This window comes from Podarcis bocagei (genome assembly GCF_964188305.1).
Source record: "Podarcis bocagei genome assembly, chromosome: Z".
In the NCBI taxonomy this organism is placed as follows: Eukaryota; Metazoa; Chordata; class Lepidosauria; order Squamata; family Lacertidae; genus Podarcis; species Podarcis bocagei.
In genome coordinates, this window is record NC_138140.1 from 5,974,241 (window position 1) to 5,994,307 (window position 20,067).

General features: G+C 45.3%; 1 protein-coding gene across 2 annotated transcripts in view; it reads left to right on the top strand.

Moving 5' to 3' along the window:
• BRINP1 (BMP/retinoic acid inducible neural specific 1) overlaps positions 1 to 19,355 on the top strand; it is a 121,981-nt gene extending 102,626 nt beyond the window's left edge. For both annotated transcript variants that reach the window (XM_081179717.1, XM_081179718.1), the window contains exons 6-8: positions 560 to 796; positions 1,812 to 2,034; positions 16,261 to 19,355. In XM_081179717.1, the coding sequence (XP_081035843.1) occupies positions 560 to 796; positions 1,812 to 2,034; positions 16,261 to 17,401 (1,601 nt within the window). In that variant the 3' untranslated portion in view covers positions 17,402 to 19,355. The remainder of the gene's footprint in view (positions 1 to 559; positions 797 to 1,811; positions 2,035 to 16,260) is intronic.
• The last annotated feature ends 712 nt before the right edge of the window (positions 19,356 to 20,067 follow it).

A 20,067-nucleotide genomic window follows, 5' to 3' on the forward strand; every position in this document is an offset into this window, starting at 1 on the left:
AAAGGCATTTGAACTGGACACTCTCCTTTTATATCCATTTGTGTTTGATATTCTAAATGGTGCCTTCTAGAGCTTCATATGTCACAGTATAACCTTATAGTAGCTGGCTGATGTGATAAGATTTTCAACTCAGCAGAATCCAAGCTGAACTACCCTCAGTTTTCCGTGCCCTAAATTCCTTGCTTATACTGTAATCTCACAGTAAGGTTTTGCTGCCACTAGCCACAATCCCTGAACTGCTAATAAATTAAAATAAATAAATAAATAAAAACACAAATAGAACCCATACGCCACTCCTTCTAATAGCAAACTCAAGTGACTTGAGTGCCTATCATTTTGGAAGCAGAATGTGGGAGCACCTAAAAAGAAGGTAGCAGGTTCTACATATGCAGGAGTGTCCATAGGTACAATGAAGTATGCATGTTTGCAATTAAAAAGGAAACAAATGAATAAAACAAGACAAAGACCTGTCAGCTTCCAGGATATTCAGAATGTTGAGGGTTGAGTTGGACCTTGAATTTTTACTGTCTCTTTTCTTACGCTCAATTATTTTCAATAGGCCTCCAGCTAATCTTTCCTCAGTATTTACAAGAGAAATTTGTGCAGTCAGCATTGAGCTACATAATGTGCAACGGAGAGGGAGAATATATATGCCGAGACAGCCAGTGTGGATGTCAGTGTGCAGAAGAATTCCCACAGTGCAACTGTCCCATCACCGACATTCAGATCATGGAATACACCTTGGCCAACATGGCAAAATCTTGGACAGAAGCCTACAAAGACCTGGAGAATTCAGGTAATGAAGAGGAAAGGAGAAGGTGGTTTTCAAAGGCATTTCATATTAAAACTACCCTATACCAGGCCCAGATATTTGCCCAGCTGGCTGTGTATCATCTGCTCCAACTGACAGCAGCTTATCTAGGGCAGATATAGTCAACAAGACTATGAGTATCCACCGTGGTGCCCTCCAAATGCTGTTGAACTACAACTCCTATCATCCCTGACCTGCAATGCTGTAAGGGGTTGATAGGAGTTGAAATCAAACAACTTCTGGATGGTCACAGTGTCCCCAATCCTGGTCTAGGAAATGTATTCTGCACATACTAAAGAAAAGATGAGGAACCTATGGCCTTCCAGATGCTGTTAGATGACAAATCCCATCAGCCATGGCCACTGGCAATATTGGATGTGGGTAATGGGATTTGTAGTCTAATGGCATCTGGAGGGTGTCATGTTGGCTTCCCATTCTCTATGGTTTCAGGCAGAGATATCTTCCATCACCTGGTTCCTGGTCATTTTAACTCATGGATGGGGGACCTTGCTTTCAACTTGAGGGCCACATTCTATTCTGGGCAAACCTACTACTAGTGATAGGCAGCACCACTGGCAAATCCAGGCTTGGGGGAAAATGTGAGGTTTACCTTCGTATACCCCCCCCCCCACACACACACACCATCTATCCATCCAGGCAAGCAAGAAGCATTATCAGAGTTCTTGGGCAGTTAGCAGGTCAAAATACTAAAGGAGAGTATGAAGTGAGGATAGTAGGGGATGTAGCCTGGGGAATGTCCCAAGTGGTAGATTTCCCACCCCTGTTTTAACTGGAAATGCCAGGAACTGAACCTGGGACCTCACGCATGCAATATATGGGCTCTACCAATAATTTCATATTCTCCCCAAAGTTTGCCAAACTATAAAAAATAATAGAAAATTAAAGGGGGCATAATGCTGCCCCCCCAAAAAACAAGAACAACAACAACTCCGCCCTTTCTCTGTTCTTGGCTTTATATGTGTCTTTGTGTATTTCACAGACGAATTTAAATCTTTCATGAAGAGGCTACCTAACAACCATTTCCTGACCATTGGAAGTATCCACCAACACTGGGGGAATGACTGGGACCTTCAGAACCAGTACAAACTCCTGCAGAGTTCCATGGAGACCCAACGCCAGAAGATCCAGCGCACTGCCCGCAAGCTTTTTGGCCTCAGTATCCGTTGCCGGCACAACCCTAACCACCAGCTGCCGCGAGAAAGGTACTGGTCATCCTTATTTATGTAAGGGCTGATATACTGTATTTAGAGAATGCTTGATCCATGCATTAAGAGTTCAACATGCTTATTGTATATCACTTTCTGTGTAAGAAGGGTGCACATCTTTTTTTTATTTGCTCAGAGATTTCAGTAAACAAAAGTAGCAGGAGAGGCAACTGCTCTTTCTTTCCTCATCTGAGCATTGGTGCAAATTTGGCAAGACTCCAGCTCTCTCTATAGCCCTCTATGCTTACTTGAGCATAAGGGAGACAAATTCAATTCACTTCCCATTTAAGCATGAACCTACGTAATACTCACTTTGCAAAACAGTACATGAACTGAAACAATGCCATGCTTTTAAATTCACAGTTCTCAAAATTTTGCAGTACTGTTCTCCAGCCAAGTAATGAACGGGTAACTCTCATTTTACACTTACTTTACTTACATGACCACAGCTTTGTGCAGGTATGTGGAGGCAGGGAGTGTGGGAGGGAAAGTAAGTAAGTAAGTAAGTAAGTAAGTAAGTAAGTAAGTAAGTAAATGGGTGGGTGGATGGATGGATGGATGGATGGATGGATGGATGGATGGATGGATGGAGAACGGTGGTAACCCACTCTCCATTTATTTCCACCATACACCTGCACAAAGCTGGGACTCTGGCAGCATCTCAGAGCCCTCTTGCCACATTCCCAAAACTTGATAAGCAATGCCCACTGCTTTGGAAATGAGGCTCAAGGGTTCTGTCAGGGTCCTAGAGCTCTCCTGTCTCCTTCCCAAAGTTGGGCAAGTGCTTACTGGGATTTGGGGTTATGGCAGAAGGGCCCTGAGAAACTGCCAGAGCTCTTGATCTGCCTTCCCTGGGCTCCTGGCTTTATGTGTTTTTTCTTGTATGTTTGGACCCCCAGAACCAAATGCTTGAGTAAGATGAGAGTTACCTGTACACAGAAATGCATACACTGGGTTAAAGTGTGCATCTGTTAGTGAAACTAACATAAGAAAGAAAGAAAGAAGATTTATGTAAGGAAAATGCTTTGCAAAAATGCTTAGATTATGCAAAATTGTATAAAAATGTATGTATTACGAGAAATTCACACCAAAATTATACATTTTCATGAGGACTTTAAAAAAAAAACAACTCAGAAAGTGATGTGGATTTGTGGTAAAATGAACTTAAAAATGAGAAATGGAGAGAAACTGAAATTGTAAGATTTGCCTAATCTTCCTTTGAGGAGAAAATTGTGGTTTGTCTAGTAATCCAAAATGATATTTGTGAATCCTTGTCCACAGGGCAAGAAATCAGTCTGTACAAAACTGCACAGATTAGAGATAATTGCACACAATATGTATACATTACTGGAAATAATACTGCAAAAATGCATTATGTTAGGGGGAATTGTTTGCAACAATGTGTGGAACAGGAGCAATGTGTATGCAAGTGCCTATGAATTTTAATGCATTTTTAAAGAAAAATTGCAAACTGATTCATAAATGGGGCAAATAGTACAAAAGATTTGAAAAATTAAAAATGGATAGGGGATAAATGACAGCTTTGTCCACCCTCTACTTGTGTACATGAATGCAGGAGGAGACTCCTAGGTATTTGGTCAGCATTATAGACGAGTGGCTTCTCCTTGTCCCATTTTGTTGGTAGGAGGACTGTACTGCAAATTTGGAGATGTGCAAATTTTGACACATACAAAGGTCATCAATCCTGGATTGCCCTTGGTGCCCATGTGCCTCCTTTCTCTTTCTCTCTGGAGAAGTAAATAGAGTTGGGAAAGGAAGACAGAAAAATGGCCCCTTTCCCACTTCCTCTTTTAGCTCTATGTGCTCAGAGGTATTCTACTTGCTCTTAATTTTATCCACACCATTTGATAAAGCAAAGTGTGTGGTGCATGTGTGTGTGTGTGTGTGTGTGTGTGTGTGTGTGTGTGTGTGTGTGTCCTTTATCTTTCTGTGCCAGGGGTAGGGAGGCATCTGGTCCAGGAAGCAGAAACATAAGAAGAACCTTCTGGATCAGGCCAATGACCCATCCAGTCCAGTGTTCTATTCTCACAGTGGCCTGTAAGCTGGGCATGAACCCACCAGAAATCCCCAGTAACTGGTATTTAAAAAACTGAACGCCATAGCTGAAGAATCTGTTCTCCAGAAATAGCTGTACAGTGGTATCTCGGGTTACATACGCTTCAGGTTACAGACTCCACTAACCCAGAAATATTACCTCGGGTTAAGAACTTTGCTTCAGGATGAGAACAGAAATCGTGCAGTGGCGGCACAGGGGCAGCAGGAGGCCCCATTAGCTAAAGTGGTGCTTCAGGTTGAGAACAGTTTCAGGTTAAGAACGGACCTCCGGAATGAATTAAGTACTTAACCCGAGGTACCACTGTATTCAAAGCCAGCAATATCTGGGGCACTTACAGCAGCAATCATCTCCGCTTGATGTGATAAGAACCTAAGAAGAGCCCTGCTGGATCAGACCAAAGGTCCATTTAGCCCAGCATTTCCATGTTTCAGAGTACCCAACCAGAGGCCTCTGGGAATCTCACTGTCCTGGTTCCCACCTGGCTCTTGCTCGTAAAATTGTAGAATCATAGAATTGTACCCAAAGGGTCATCTAGTCCAACTCCCTGCAATAAAGGAAACACAACAAAATAGCGTGATTATCAAACTCTCAGTGCTTCCTTAGTGTATCTAATAGGATTTTCATTATTATTCATTTTGGAAGTTGTTCGAAGTTAACTAAGTTGAAAGTGAGTGGAAGTGTCATGACCCTCTTTCTCTCTCTTTGTTTTCCTTCAAGTGACCAGAGTATGGTGGTTCCATTGCACTCCGTCAGAAATCCAAATATGCCCACAAGCCTAGAAAGTTGACAACACTTGACACATTGATTTCAGGGAGTGATGATTAGTTTGGTTCACATTAAAATGTGAACCAATTTTCTCCCCTATCTTTAGGAAGCAGGCAAGCTGAGTCCAGTTAGAACAGGAGGCAGTTTTTCAAGTGGCATAGGTTTCAGATTATGACAGCAACTTAGGGGAAAAAGTTAGTGTGTTTTCTTCAACAGATATCCCGACTCAGCTTCACGGTCCACTGTTCAGCCTCTGTCTTTGACACACATCTGACATGAGTTTACTAGAATATACCTTGCACAAAATTAGACCCAATATGGCCCCATACTGGGGCAATTTTGACTGTGTGAATGCCCCGACCGAGACAGCAGCATTTAATATGTGCCGCTGACTTTGAAAAGATGGAGTGGTTATATTAACAGCGTGACACTCTCTGTCCCATTCACAAAGGTCTAATAGAAATAGCATGTTCTATATTCAATTATAGCCTAAAGGAACGTGCTGACACTCAACTGCCCTTCCGGAAATGAAGCAGAATAGAGCTGAATGCTGAAAGGGAAAGTTGTGTTCAGCCAATTTTAATGGTGCAGGAAGGTGTGAATCCAGATTTTTAAAAATCTATACTCCCTCCCAGTTTCACTTTTTGTTTTTTTATCTATAGATTTTGTTTACCAAACAAGCAGAGCAAATGAAGTTAATTAAAAAAATAAAATTAAAAGTGACTCAAATGGAAATTGAATCAAATGCTGAATTCATTTCCTTCATTTTTTATTTTTTTATTTTGCTGACCTGTTTGTGTGATTTCTGAATGGGCAGGCTGATGCATAGTTTGCCTCAGGGAAGGCTGCTAACTTTGCAGGGTAGAGGGGAGTAATAGATTTAAGAGCTCTGAGCTTGACTGAAGATTTATGGGCCTGTTGTGCTTTGGGTTTTGTTTTGCTTTGCTTTTTTCGTTTTGTGAGAATGCGAGAGTAGCTGATGCAGGCGGATGAAATACGGCAAATGGCAATATGATGATGAAGAGGAGCTTCTGCAAAGTCAGATCAGATATTCAAAACGATATATTGAAATATTTGTGGGATTCAGCTAGGATCGCATGTAGAATGGCTGTTTACCATCTTGTCGGTTGCAGCCCAGTGTGATGCCTCCTCTATCGCATGACGCACAGTGCGATTTTTGAATGTTTCCCCATCCCCTCTGGCCACCGCAGAGGTTCATGGGTTCCTGTCAAACCCGTCCTTCAAATGAGCCAATCCGTGGTGGTCCGGGGGTGGGGCATGGCCATTTACTTAGCTCGGCCAACCACTCAGCACAGCATTCAGTTGGCTGGGAGAGTCACCCACCTTTCCCCTCCCTTCATTAATAGTTGATTACTGCTCTAACCATTTCTTTTCAGCTAGCCAGACTTTGCTGTGGTCTTTTGATGGGTGCTGTATTCAGAGCCAGGAAGGAATTTCCCCTGCTCTGCAGGTTTTGCCTTCTCCATAGCATTAGTCACAACTTTGGCGATTTAGGCCTTGGGCAGAATCCTATAGTCTTTCATCCAATTGGGGTGTGGTGAAGTGGTAACTCACCCACCCCCTTTTAATGGTGACGTTAACGGGGTGCCCCGTTAGAGGGGTCTGGAGGGAAGTCTCTGTCCAAAAAGCCAGTTGTTAGGGCTAGCGGGCCATAGAGCTTACCTGAGCGTTTGGGGGCCATCCACATAAACTTGCGTTTTGTGATGGATCCACCCCTACATAGACCCTGTTGTGTGTCAGTCCTCCAGCAGGGGAGGGGCTGGGGGTAATACACACCCAATGCATATGCCAAGGCTTCCTATATCTGAAATCAGTAAAGTTGTGGCCATTACAAATACCAGACAGTTGTGTCCATTCATTTTACCCCTCAGCAGTTAGGTGCGCTGGGCAGGGGGACTCTGCATTTGGGCACCCCACCAAAGCACCACTTTCCTACATCTTTTTCTTCCTCTACCACCTAAAGCCTACTAAGTGAGGGAAACTGCTGGGTGCATGGGTGAGGAAAAAATAAATAAATTGAGAGAAGTGGGTGGTGGGTTTCCCCACATCCCCATTTTTTTATTTTACCCACACACACACACACACACACACACACACACACACACCATGAAAGGTTGTGATTGCATAAGTAAAGTGAGTGCAATATTCAAGCTCACTGCATGCAAAAATGTGTAAATCCATCAAAATTTACATACAGAAAAATTTGCACTACAGGAGAAATTTACACTAAAATTCTGATGAATTTTCATTTTTTAAAAAAAGCAAAGTGCTGTGAAAATGTGGCTTAGATGCACCAGGCAACACTTTCACAGATGGGAGCAGAACTTCTGCTTGAGCGGAGTGTGCACTTGCAATCTCAGCTTTCCTTCAAGAGTCTTGCAAGTGAGCAGTCATTGAAAGCTTGATGAGTACAGAAGGGAATATGGTTGGGGTACCTTTGGCATTCCCATCCATTTCTGAACTTCTTGCATTGCTCCTGAATCATGACTCATGGGTGCTGTGTCTGCTGCCAAGTCTGTACTGTTACTTGGCTGAATAAATACAAGTAAGAGCTTCTGTCTGCACATTTTGGGTGGGAGCCAGGGCAGTGAGATTCCCAGAGGCATCTGGTTTGCCGCTGTGAGAAACGAAGATGCTGGTCTACATGGACCTTTGGTCAGATCCAGCAGGACTCTTCTTAGGTTTTTTTCAGACCAAGTGGAGATCACTGTTGTAAGTGTTCTAGATATTGGAACACTTCGAATTTTAACACAGCTATTTCTGGAGAATGCTGCCTGTAGCACAGGGGTGGTGAATCAGTGGTCTGAGGTCCAGATCTAGCCCCAGGGGTACAAAAATGGTTTTATTGGCCGAGTACACTGTATGTGCATTGAGCCCTCCAACCTACTTGCAAAGTATGAAAGTCCATGTGCTACTTTTTTGGGGGGTGTTCTTTAACATCCACCCATACTTATCATGCAGTAGTATTTGCAGAAAATAATTTCTAGGGAGTACGTGATCTCAGGGAAACACACCACAGGAAGGATGTGTCCTGGTTGCTAGATGGGGAAAAGAAGAAACGATTTCCAAGGAGTAGAAAATGAGACAGAAGCACCTAAAAGGGGAGGGGGAAACAGCAGCTGTTTAGGACCCCAGGGATTCCTTTTGCCCAGTGTCAAAGCAGCTCATTCATCAATCACAGTTCTGGCTTCACTTACTGGCTAAAAACGCTAAAAGACTGGAACAGCCAGGCTGGCTCATCTCACAGAAATTGCTTAGCTGAGTACATTTTGCTTCATAACCTTGAGAGAAGTAGGTCCCTGCTGGTTCTGAACCTGGTACATCAATACCCACTGTATCGGCCTCTTGGGTTATCTATCCAGCCCATGAAACCCCTTCTAGTGACCTGCCAACCCTCTGCTAAACTCACACATTTATTACATTGGAAAAGTACCTCTCACCCTGGCACACAACCATTAGTAGAAAACCATAGAGGCTCAGAAAACAAAGCACAGGGCTTTCTTTCACCCCATCACTGTGGTGGGCTATGCTGTGATGTGGGGAGGGGAGGGGGGGGGACGGAGGGGAGCATCCTCTCCTCCTAGCCCATTGCTGTGATGGGGAAGACTTCCCTCCCCCCTCCCCTGCACCAAATGCATACACCTCTGGTGATTTGTAGGTGATGAATGGGGTGCCTGAATATGTGTACATCTGTACGTGCCTATCTGAATGTGTGTGTGCCTGTGTATTTGCACTCTGTGTGTGGTGTGTGTGTGTGTATCTTCTAACACACATGAGTGAGTGTGTGTTGGACACCTTGGCCCAACCCATTGCTAGGAAGTAGTCATTAGAGAGCTGATCACCCTTACGTTTGGCCCTCATGCTGAAAATGGTTATTCACATTTGTAGTAAAAGAGCCTCGTGGCTCTTTTAAATACAATCTAAATTTGTCCCATTCTCTATTGAAGTTTTGATCCTCCTGATTTCTAATTTTCCCAGTCAATCTAGCCATCTTTGCGTAGTCCCGTAGTTTCATCTGCCAGTCTGCCTTCGTGGAATATATTCAGAAAGCACCTCTATGAATGTGCACCTAACTGGCGAAAGAAAGTTTTTGTTTTAAGGGAGACAGCTGTGAGTCTCCCTCCCCTTTTTGTCAGTGTTGCTACACAACTCTCAATTATATTCCCTTTGGCCATTCCAGTGGTATGTGGCCTTTCTTCTTCTGATTGGGGTGTAGTTGTGCTGATTTTGACATAGAAATATAAAGCAATCAAAATCTCTGAGATAATCCCTTCCTCCTCCATGAAATATCCTCAGAGGGTAATTCTGTTGGTCTGTTGCACTGGTTTTCAACCAGTGTGTCATGGCACCATGGGGTACCTTGAATGATGGTCATGGGTGCTGTGGGCAGCACTGGCATCTGTTCCTCTTTCCTTCCCTCCTTCCTCTGATGCCTTCTCGCATCTCTGCCTCCCAAAGACTTCTACAGCTGAATGGTGCCTCTGGGGCTGGCCAGGGGGTGCTGGTTGCCAGGAGCTGAGGCGGCCTCAGAGTAAGCAAGAAAGCAAGCAAGTAAGTGGGTAAGGGAGCCCAGCCAGCCAGTCCACCAGCTCTTGCTGTTGGGAATGGACAGACAAGTCCCAGGCCCCTGTGGGGCAGTGTGAGGGGGCACCTCTCTTTGGGGCAGGATGGGTGAGGGCAGCTCAGAGACCAGCTCAGAGAGGGAAGAGGAGAGGAGGCTGAGGGAGCACTCCAAAAGGGAGGGTGTTCAAAAAAGAGTGAGGGGCTGCCAGCTCTGCAGGCAAGGGGGGACATAACTGGGCTCCTGAGCCCCACAAGGGTGCTGCAGAAAGAATGCAGTTGGTCAAGGGAGCCGTGAGCTCAAAAAGGCTAAAAACCTTTGGTCTACTGTATCAAATACAGGGAGGTGGAGTATTTCAGCGCCTTAAAGGCTAACAGATTGTGTAGCCCCTGTGCTTTGCCTGTCATTTGCTGAGCTTCTCTGATTCCATAAAGGGGCTCTGTATAAATTGGATCCCATTCCCTATCTTCCATCTTCGGAGGTGCATTCTCAGAATGCATTATGTCAGGTTAGCTTTTTAAATGCCAAAAGATTCTGTGTTTTCTGAAATGCATCCTTGCCTTCAGCAAAAATGTGGAACTGTCCTTGGCAGAGACTAAGAAGGTGAGTTCTGCAGTGTTAGCCATTGTTGATGTGGCTTTGTTGCTGGGCTTGTTCTGTGAGAACAATATTTATAGATTTCAGTGTCTCTCCCCCCCCCCCCATCCAGTGCATTGGCTTCCTTCTACCTCGCAAGAGAGGGAGAGGGGGTGATAGACTCTAGCAGCTTCAGCACAAGCAAGACATGTGATAAAAGTCCTTTCACACTTCCAAAACCCTCTGGAAGCACATAACTGCTGATTCATTTTCTCCTTACTCCCCACTCTCTTTCTCTCCATTTTCTCCTTCCTTCTGGTCTTCCTTTTCAGGCAGCTTTGGGCTGTATCACTGGCAGGAGGGGCAGTGAACGGAAGTGGCTCACATTCCCTGTGCACCCCCATGTTGCTGAATATGTATTATGTCTGCACAGGATGAAATGTGCAAATTGGTTCTGCCTGGAAGAGCAAATGCCAGTGGGTAGCCCACTGTGCAGGAAGCTATGGGAAAAAGAAAATTAGGTCCAGGCTAGTGGGTGCAGAACTGACTCATTTGTCAGCTGCTGAGGCAACAACAGTCTGACTGTTGAGGCCGTGAGTGACTGTGTCAGGCTACAGCCACTAGACTTTGCAATACTCCCCCTATCTAGGAGCAGAGGGTGGCCACCTTCAGCCCTAAGACTACATCTGGCTTGTGGTCTAATTTCTTTTAAAAACACATACACAAATAAATAAATAAAACATATTATAACATACATACATACATACATACATACATACATACATACATACATGTTGTTGTTTAGTCGTTTAGTTGTGTCCGACTCTTCATGACCCCATGGACCAGAACATGCCAGGCACTCCTATCTTCCATTGCCTCCCGCAGTTTGGTCAGACTCATGTTTGTAGCTTCGAGAACACTGTCCCACCATCTTGTCCTCTGTTGTCCCCTTCTCCTTGTGCCCTCCATCTTTCCCAACATCAGGGTCTTTTCCAGGGAGTCTTCTCTTCTCATGAGGTGGCCAAAGTATTGGAGCCTCAGCTTTAGGATCTGTCCTTCCAGTGCGCACTCAGTGCTGATTTCCTTCAGAATGGATAGGTTTGATCTTCTTGCAGTCCATGGGACTCTCCAGAGTCTCCTCCAGCACCATAATTCAAAAGCATCAATTCTTTGGCGATCAGCCTTCTTTATGGTCCAGCTCTCACTTCCATACATACAAGTGAGCAAACACAGTTTATACAAAGCACATTATACTATCCAAATCCCCAAGTGGTGAGAGAATTCAAGGGTTACAGAAACTTCCCAGGTTTGGGTTCCCTGGAATGAAAGTCAGACTGTGGTGTCTTTGGAATATATGGTTTTATTTACACAGATGCAGAAGCTGAGCGTTAGATGGAGGGGCTTAGTGCATTAACACCCAAACAGATCTTGCTTCTTCATTCATCACAGGTTTGGATCCAACACAAATCAAGCATGGAAGCCTCCAGCTTCCATACTGATTTCTGCCCAGCTCTCTCTCATAGACACACTATCTCTCTAGCTATTGTTCTTCCACCAAGCAGCTTGGTGATTGTGGGGATGGGGAAGGCCAACACATTCATTCTATGGCACAGATCAACTTCTTTGGTTATGCTAATCAAGGTGCTTAATTAGCCTGTCACAGCTATTGCCTAGACAAAGGGACTACTCTGGCAAGTTTGCTCTATTAATATTAATATTATTTGTACCCTGCCCATCTAACTGGCTTGCCCCAGCCACTCTGGACAACTTCCAGCATATACAAAAACATAATAAAACATTAAACATTAAAAACTTCCCTATACAGTGCTGCCTTCAGATGTCTTCTAAAGGTTGTATAGTTACTTATCTCCTTGACAACTGATGGGAGGGGTTCCACAGGGTGGGCACCACTACCGAGAAGGCCCTCTGCTTGTTCCTTGTAAACTTGCTTCTCATGGTGAGAGAACCGCCAGAAGGCCCTTGGTGCTGAATCTCAGTGTCTAGGCTAGATGATGGGGGTGGAATGGCTGAGGCCATTTAGGGCTTTAAAGATCAGCACCAACATTTTGAATTATGCTTGGAAATGTACTGGGATCCAATGTAGGTCTTTCAAGACTGGAGTTACATGGTCCCAGCAGCTGATCCCAGTCACCAGTCTAGCTGCCATATTCTGGATTTGTTGTAGATCCTGAGTGATCTTCAAAGGTAGCTCCAATTAGAGCACACTGCAGTAGTCCAAGCAGGAGATAATCTGGGCAAGACAGTGTGCAGACAGGCATGGTCTCAGCCATCACACCAGATGGAGCTGTTAGACAGCCAGACACAGAATTAACCTGCACCTCCATGGACAGCTGTGAGGTAACAGGTTGGAACTGATCCTATACAACTTGACTAGATGGAGCTCTGGCACTCGTCCACCCCAGCCCTACCTGCATGGTGGAGGCTACCTCCTTCCAAATCTGAACGCTTTTATCTGTGAAAAACTTTGCAAAGTCATTACAGGGGATCTTGGAGTCCTTACCAGACCCCGATAGCGAAGGTGGTTCTGTTAGACTCTGAACCACTTGAAAGAGTATCCTGATACTGTTTTCTACAGATGCAATAGAGGCAGTGCAAAGGTCCTCTTCACCATCGCTATCACCACTTGGTAGACTCAATGTTTAGTTCTAACCTGTGTTCGGTCTGAGTCAGAATGAGTTTTCCACCACCAGCGCTCTAGCCATCTCAGCAATTGTTTCATTGTCCTCAGTTCCAGGGTAAACCACAGGACCTTCCAGACTCCAGAGGGTGCTTTGTAGCCAGACAATCAATACCCCTGGTTAACTCCACATTCCAGTGGGCCACCAGGAAATCAGATGAAAGGCCATCAACATGGGATAAGACATCCCCTGCTACTCTCTGGAAGCCATTTGGATACATTAAGTGGCAGGGGTGGACCATTCAAATTGGTCCCACCTCCCTGTGTAGGGGAAGGGTCGCGGAGAAGGCTAGCTGCATCAGGAGGTGATCTGACCATGGCACTTCTTTTGTTCCACTGGAACTTAGTGTCAGATCACCCACGTCTATGGAAGTAAACACCAGACTGAAGGCATGTCCATGGCTATGAGTCAGGCTCACTCATTCAGGGACAGCCCCATGGGCACCATACTTTCCACAAGATCCCAAGCAGTTCCTCAACAGGTTGTGTTGGCATGGATGTTTAAATCCCCTAGGACAACTGAACTAGGTGTCTCCAGGAGAACATACCTTCTACCCCCCACAGATACCGAGACCAAAGAGCTGGAAAGGACTCAGGGCATCATGAAGACTAGCCTTTTCCCCATATTCAGAACAATACATTCTCTTCCAATATTCATTACTGTGCAATCCTACCTTAAAATTATGTCATTATTATATAATAATTTATATTACACATCTTTTTGCCAAAAAATGTAATTAACATTCCTCAAATGAAAATAGGGACATTCCTCACTCCCCCACAACTGACTCTTCTCTCTTCCCCCATTTTTTGTCCTCCCCACCAGCAGAGCATTTCCACCACCACTACCGCAATGGGACACAGCACACACTCTCCATTGCCCTCAGAAAACCCCTTAATCTCAATTTTACTTTATTTTTTGGTATATTTACAAAAAGCAAAGCACACACCAATAAATAAATTTTCACCAGTGCTTTCCCCATAGGGACCTGCTCACCCATCAAAGTTGGCCAAAGGTGTGGAAAGAAGATAAAAATCTGACCCACTAGCCCAGAAAACGTCCCCATTCTTGCCTTAAGCAATGCAGCCCCCAGTAGAAAAGAGGGATTCCCCACCTCATGAGCGAAAGCTTTCCTTGCAAATAGGGCAGGTGTTGGAGGAAGCAGGGCAGGGGAAGAGCTTGTAAGATGTATATGAAGATGAAGGGAGAATATGAAGATGAAGAGAGAAGTCAGGCAGCAGTAGCAACATATCCAGAGCAAGCTTGAGAACCAATGTGGTGCAGTGGTTAGAGTGTCAGACTAGAACCTGGAAGATCAGGGTTCAAATTCCCCACTCAGCCATTCCCCACTTGGTGCCCTTCGGCCTGTCACTGCCTCTCTGCCTAGCCTATCTCACAGGGCCGTTGTGGGGATTAAATGGGGGGGGGCACTGCATGCCACCTTGAGCTCCTTGAAGAAAAAGGTGGGATTTAAATGCAATCTATAATTTAGCAAGCTGGGAGGTGAGGAGGAGATTGTGCTGGGATACTTTTACTTTCCTTGGTATATAATAGATAGATAGATAGATAGATAGATAGATAGATAGATAGATAGAGTATAATGGTTGCTAGCTGCCTTGAACACCTTGTGGTGGAAAGGTGGCATATAAATTTCAGCAAATGAATAAATAAGTCCTATCTTACTTCTCCACTGGGTCAGCCAGAAGAAGGGTCCCATGTGGGGGTTTCAAGACACCACCCTTCACACCCACATCCAAGTCTTGTTATGCTTCTGATGATATGAGAGGCAGAGGAGGGAGAGAGGAAACATTTCAGGGGGTTGGACTACATTACCCATTGGACCCCTTCAAACTCTACAATTCTCTGATTCCTGCATTGAAGGTGGGGCTGAATGATCTTTTAATTACATATCTAGTCTTATCATTCCAAGCCCTCATTCTCCCTCATCATCTTGAGGGGTTCTGGTGTCTCTGCATTTTTCCGCCTTTTGTTTCCAGTCTTCTTTAAATTATACATGCCCATCCATTTCCCATCCTCCCACGCCAACTCCATGTCTCACCACCCCGATTCCTCCCCCTTCCCATCTCCCTCCCTTAATTTGCCTTGCTCTTCTGCACTATTGTGTCATTTTTAAATCTGCCTTTGATACTGCACACAACCTAATGATTATTCTGGGGTCAAGCTAGGCAGGTGCCGTGAATCCTACTAATCCGACTCTCAGAACCTCCGTCTGTAATCACTCCTCCCAATCTGCAGGGATGGCATCCTAATTTCTCATTAGTAAGTGTCTTGTCGCTGCTGAGCTGCTGAGAACTCTCAGCCTTTGGGGAAACAATGAGGCATTCATTAGCACAGCCAGGGAAGGGGGGGAGTTGGAAAGAGTTCTTTGGACAGGAGGAAATGATGGTAGAATTAAGAAGTCCTGGAAAACTGTGACTGCTCTGTTCACGGTGGTCCACTAGTTAGTCCCATCAGAAGAGGGCTAGCTGGCTGTAATCTGGTTGGGATTCAACGACAGGAGGTTGAAGTTCAGAAGCGGGGGTGGCAAACTTGACATGGCCCTCCAGATGTAGGCCAATGAGTATGATGTCCAAATGGTGTCCTTCATTGGAGGTTTTTAAACAGAGGTTGAATGGCCATCTGTCAGGGGTTCTTCAGTTGTTATTCTTGCATTGCAGAGGGCTGGACTAAATGACCCTAGAGCTCCCTGCCAGCTCTACAGTTCTGTGATTCTATGAATGAGGGTCTCCCCAATGGTCATGCTGAACACTATACCACACTGGCTGGCAGTCAGATAGGCAGCATAAGATATACTTATCTGTGAGGTGGGTGGTAGACTAAATGCACACATTTATGTATGATTGTTCTTGATAGATTTTATTGGCGCACAGGTTGGTTGCACTCAGTGTCTTGCTTCTAACTGTAGCAAGGGAAACTATGGGTAGTGGTGGTGGTTGCAGAATCATTCCCCAATAATCCATTTTCATGGGTTATCTGGTTTAAAGGGGAATGGCGTGTGTGTGTGTTAATATTTGTGAAATTATGCAGGGCACAGAGAATGTGAATGGGTTGGTTGCCAGTATTATACCTATTTAAGGTATAGCCATTGAAACTGATGGCATGACTTACTCTGATGGGTCTACTCTGAGTAGAGCTTTGACGGATTAAACAAAACCTAGTGCAGAACAGTCACATAATACTCAGTGCTGTTTAGGCATTTTTTTAAAAAAAATTGATGTTTTTAATCTCATGTTGGAAGCTGCCCAGAGTGGCTTGGGAAACCCATCCAGATGGGTGGGGTATAAGTAATAAATTATTATTGTTGTTGTTGTTACTCTGCACTTCTAAGAAATCAGCATTTTAATGTGGCAGGATCTACACTTTGGAACTCCTTGCCTATCAACAACTTCCACTTATCTACTTCATTTCCCTCACCTCTACTTTGTGGCATTGAGTTAAAATGATACCCTAGACAGCTGTCATTAGAAATTTGGAGTTCATGCCCCTGTCTTTCTCCCTTATAGGACAATACAGCAATGGCTGTCCCGGGTTCAGTCCCTGCTCTACTGCAATGAGAACGGGTTCTGGGGAACCTTCCTGGAAAGTCAGAGGAGCTGTGTCTGCCATGGAAGCACCAGCCTGTGCCAGCGACCGATCCCGTGCATCATTGGAGGCAACAACAGCTGTGCCATGTGCAGCCTGGCCAACATATCCCTCTGTGGCTCATGCAACAAGGGCTACCGTCTCTCACGGGGTCGATGTGAGCCTCAGAATGTGGACTCAGAGCGCAGTGAGCAGTTCATCAGCTTTGAGACGGACTTGGACTTCCAGGACCTGGAGCTGAAGTACCTCCTGCAGAAGATGGACTCTCGCCTGTATGTGCACACCACCTTCATCAGCAATGAGATCCGCCTGGACACCTTCTTTGACCCGAGGTGGCGCAAGCGCATGTCCCTCACCTTGAAGAGCAACAAGAACAGGATGGACTTCATTCACATGGTGATTGGGATCTCCATGCGCATCTGCCAAATGCGCAACAGCAGCCTGGACCCCATGTTCTTTGTCTACGTTAACCCGTTTAGTGGAAGCCATTCCGAAGGCTGGAACATGCCCTTTGGAGAATTTGGCTACCCACGCTGGGAGAAAATCCGCTTGCAAAACAGCCAGTGCTATAACTGGACCCTGCTGCTTGGGAACAGGTGGAAAACCTTTTTTGAGACTGTCCACATCTACCTACGCAGCCGGACTCGGCTGCCCTCCCTGATGCGCAATGAGACTGGCCAAGGGCCCGTGGACCTCTCTGATCCCAACAAGCGTCAGTTCTACATCAAGATCTCAGACATTCAGGTGTTTGGATACAGCTTGCGCTTCAATGCTGACCTCTTGCGCAGTGCAGTGCAACAGGTCAACCAGTCTTACACACAAGGCGGGCAGTTCTACTCCTCCTCCTCCGTCATGCTCTTGCTTTTGGATATACGGGACCGAATCAACAGACTGGCACCTCCTGTAGCACCAGGGAAGCCCCAGCTGGATCTGTTCTCCTGTATGCTCAAGCACCGTCTGAAACTGACCAACAGTGAGATCATCCGTGTGAATCACGCACTGGATCTGTACAACACCGAAATCCTCAAGCAATCTGACCAGATGACTGCCAAGCTCTGCTAACCAAGACTTTATGTACTTAGGTACTACCAGACTCACCTTTTTGCTGTAAAAAACAAACACAAAACCCCCGACCCAACATTAAAAAAGAAGTTAAAAGAAAGAGATTTAAACAAATAAAAAAAAATGTAAAATGTAATTAATATACGAGAGAGAGAGAGAGAGAGAGAGTGATGGAAAGGTCTTTGTTTATTGGAATACTGAAAGAAAACCATTCAAGCAAATATGTAAAACTGCCGGGCATGTTTAGTTATTCCTGTAATCATTAAAAAGGGTCAGAACGTGAAAATCTGCTGAGGTGTTGCTCGGTGGGATTGGGAGTAAACAATATGGGATGGGGGAGGGAATTACAGAACATGCAGAAACGGCTTTTTTGAGATTCCCTGTACTTAATTGTAAAGATTTCAGCTATGCAGGTGCCAAAAAGAAAGAAAACCAGAGTGAGAAAGAGAGAATTCTGTGTAAATGTACCAAGAGTTGCCATTTCTCCTAATGGGAGCTAATGGCCAAAGATAAAAGAAATTTCTTTTGTGAAGTGTTACGGAAGCTTTATTCTCAGTCATTTCCCCCACTACTCTAGGATGAGTTTGACGACGACCATGACTACTACTTTGATTTGCATTGCCAAAGGGTATATTTTTATGGTTTGGAATTAAGGGTTTACCCAGCCAGTAATGCCTAGATGTGCTACAAACCACAGTGATAATATCTTTCAGAAGTTATTTTGCATCAGGGATTGGGAGACCTCTGGCCTTCCAGATGTTGTCAGACTCCAACTATTGTCAGTCCCAGCCAGTATGGCCAGTGATCAGGGATGACAGGAGTTGTAGTCCTGAGGTGAAGAATCCTTTTCACCCCAAGAGTCACATTCCCTTTGTGGCAGTGGCAGTGGCAGTGGGTGCGGTCCGCCCTGGGTTTCATCCCTGAGGGGGGTGACATCGCCGTGCCATCCCCCTGGGACACTCGCCACTTGCCACAGGTGGCACCCTCCCCAGGACACTTGCCACTCACTGCGGGTGGCACCCCCCCCCCCCGGGACTCTAGCCCTGTCCCTGGGTGCACATCATGTGGGTGGCTCCAGGTGCCAGAGCTTCTAGCTCTTCCTCTGCCTTTGGGGCAACCTTCTGAGAGCCACATGATAGTGGTGGATGAGCCCAGAGACAAAAGCAGGCAAAGCAATGAGAATGAAGTTTTTGCCTTCGTACCGCAAGCTAGTATGTGTACAGTACATACACACTCCCTCTCCCTCCCTCTCTTTTTCTCTCTCTCTCTCTCCTCAAGAAAGCCAGGCATCAACAGAGCATCCCAGTAAGACAAAAACACCCAAATAGGGTGCAAAGCAGAGATCGTAAGGGATGAATCTAGAGAGGGTGTGTGGTCTGGGGTGGGTCCCAAGGGCCAGATAGAGGGGCTTGGGGGGCTGTCTTCACCATCGCCGGGCCAGAGTTTCCTCATCGAGAAGGCCACACATTCCCTGCCACTGTTCTACAGCCTGGAATTCAACGTGAATGCATTTTTCTTCAACATCTGAGTCCTCTGCATATTTACTCTAAGGTGAATCTCCCTATCTTCAGGGGGTGGGTGGGGGGACTTTATCCGAAGTAAATAGGCGGAGGAAGGCAGTTCCAGAAAAGAAGAAATCCTATGGATGTTTCATGGTGCTTGGCACATTTATTTCCATGTAAGTACATGGAGGATGGCAACCATGTAGTGCAGTTATATGCACATCTACTTAGAATTAAGGCTATTGAGTTTAGAGGGATTTATTTGAAGTCAGTGGGATGGTGTAAGCAAGCAGTAATGATGGGTTGGCGACATGGCACCAGCAGCTGCACGTGTGCCCTCAAAGACCTTCTGTAGAGCCCACATGGCTTCTGCCACCACCTCTCCCTCACTGAAAGCAGGCTTGAAAGAAGCATAATGTTCTGACCAATAAAATAGGTTATGGGGTGTGTGACAGTTTTTCATGTTTGCATATGTCCTCAAGTGCCCAAAAGGTGGTGATCCTGCCCTAAATCCTTCCTTCCTTCCTAGATGACACCAGGGACCTCTTCCAATTCTGCAATTCTATGATTCTTTCTCTTCCACCTTTTTTCCTTCTGTCTAGGTGTGGAAACTAATTTAAAACTGTTGGGAGAGGGGAGGAAATGAAGTTTTTGTCTTTCTTTTCTTTTTCACGTTTCCCCAGTGACCGCTTGTAATTGCTGACTCTATTCCGAACCATGCCAGAGCTGGTGGAGGTGAGGGGACTGGTTCATCACTAGGATTAATCTGTAGAGAATCCCTTCATGTGAACTTTTTCCCCTCTTCATGATTTGCCAGAGGAAGATCAGTTTGGTCCAGCTTACGCAAAAGATACTGTTGTAAGGTGTTTATGTGTGGTGGCAATGGGGACTTACCAAGTTTGAGGTTGGAAGAATTTTGGCTAGCAGGAACAGTAGTGACTGGAGTGGTGTTCAAATAAAGTCACTTAACATTTATGGGGGGTGGTCAGGATCTCTCCTGCTAGTCCCCCCCCCAAAAAAAACCTCCACGTCAACACACATACCAGCTGTGTACTGAGGAGAGCATGTTCACCACTTTAATGGAAAAGAATCCTATATACAAATCATTATATACATGCCCATAGTGTGTGTGTGTGTGTGTGTGTGTGTGTGTGTGTGTGTGAG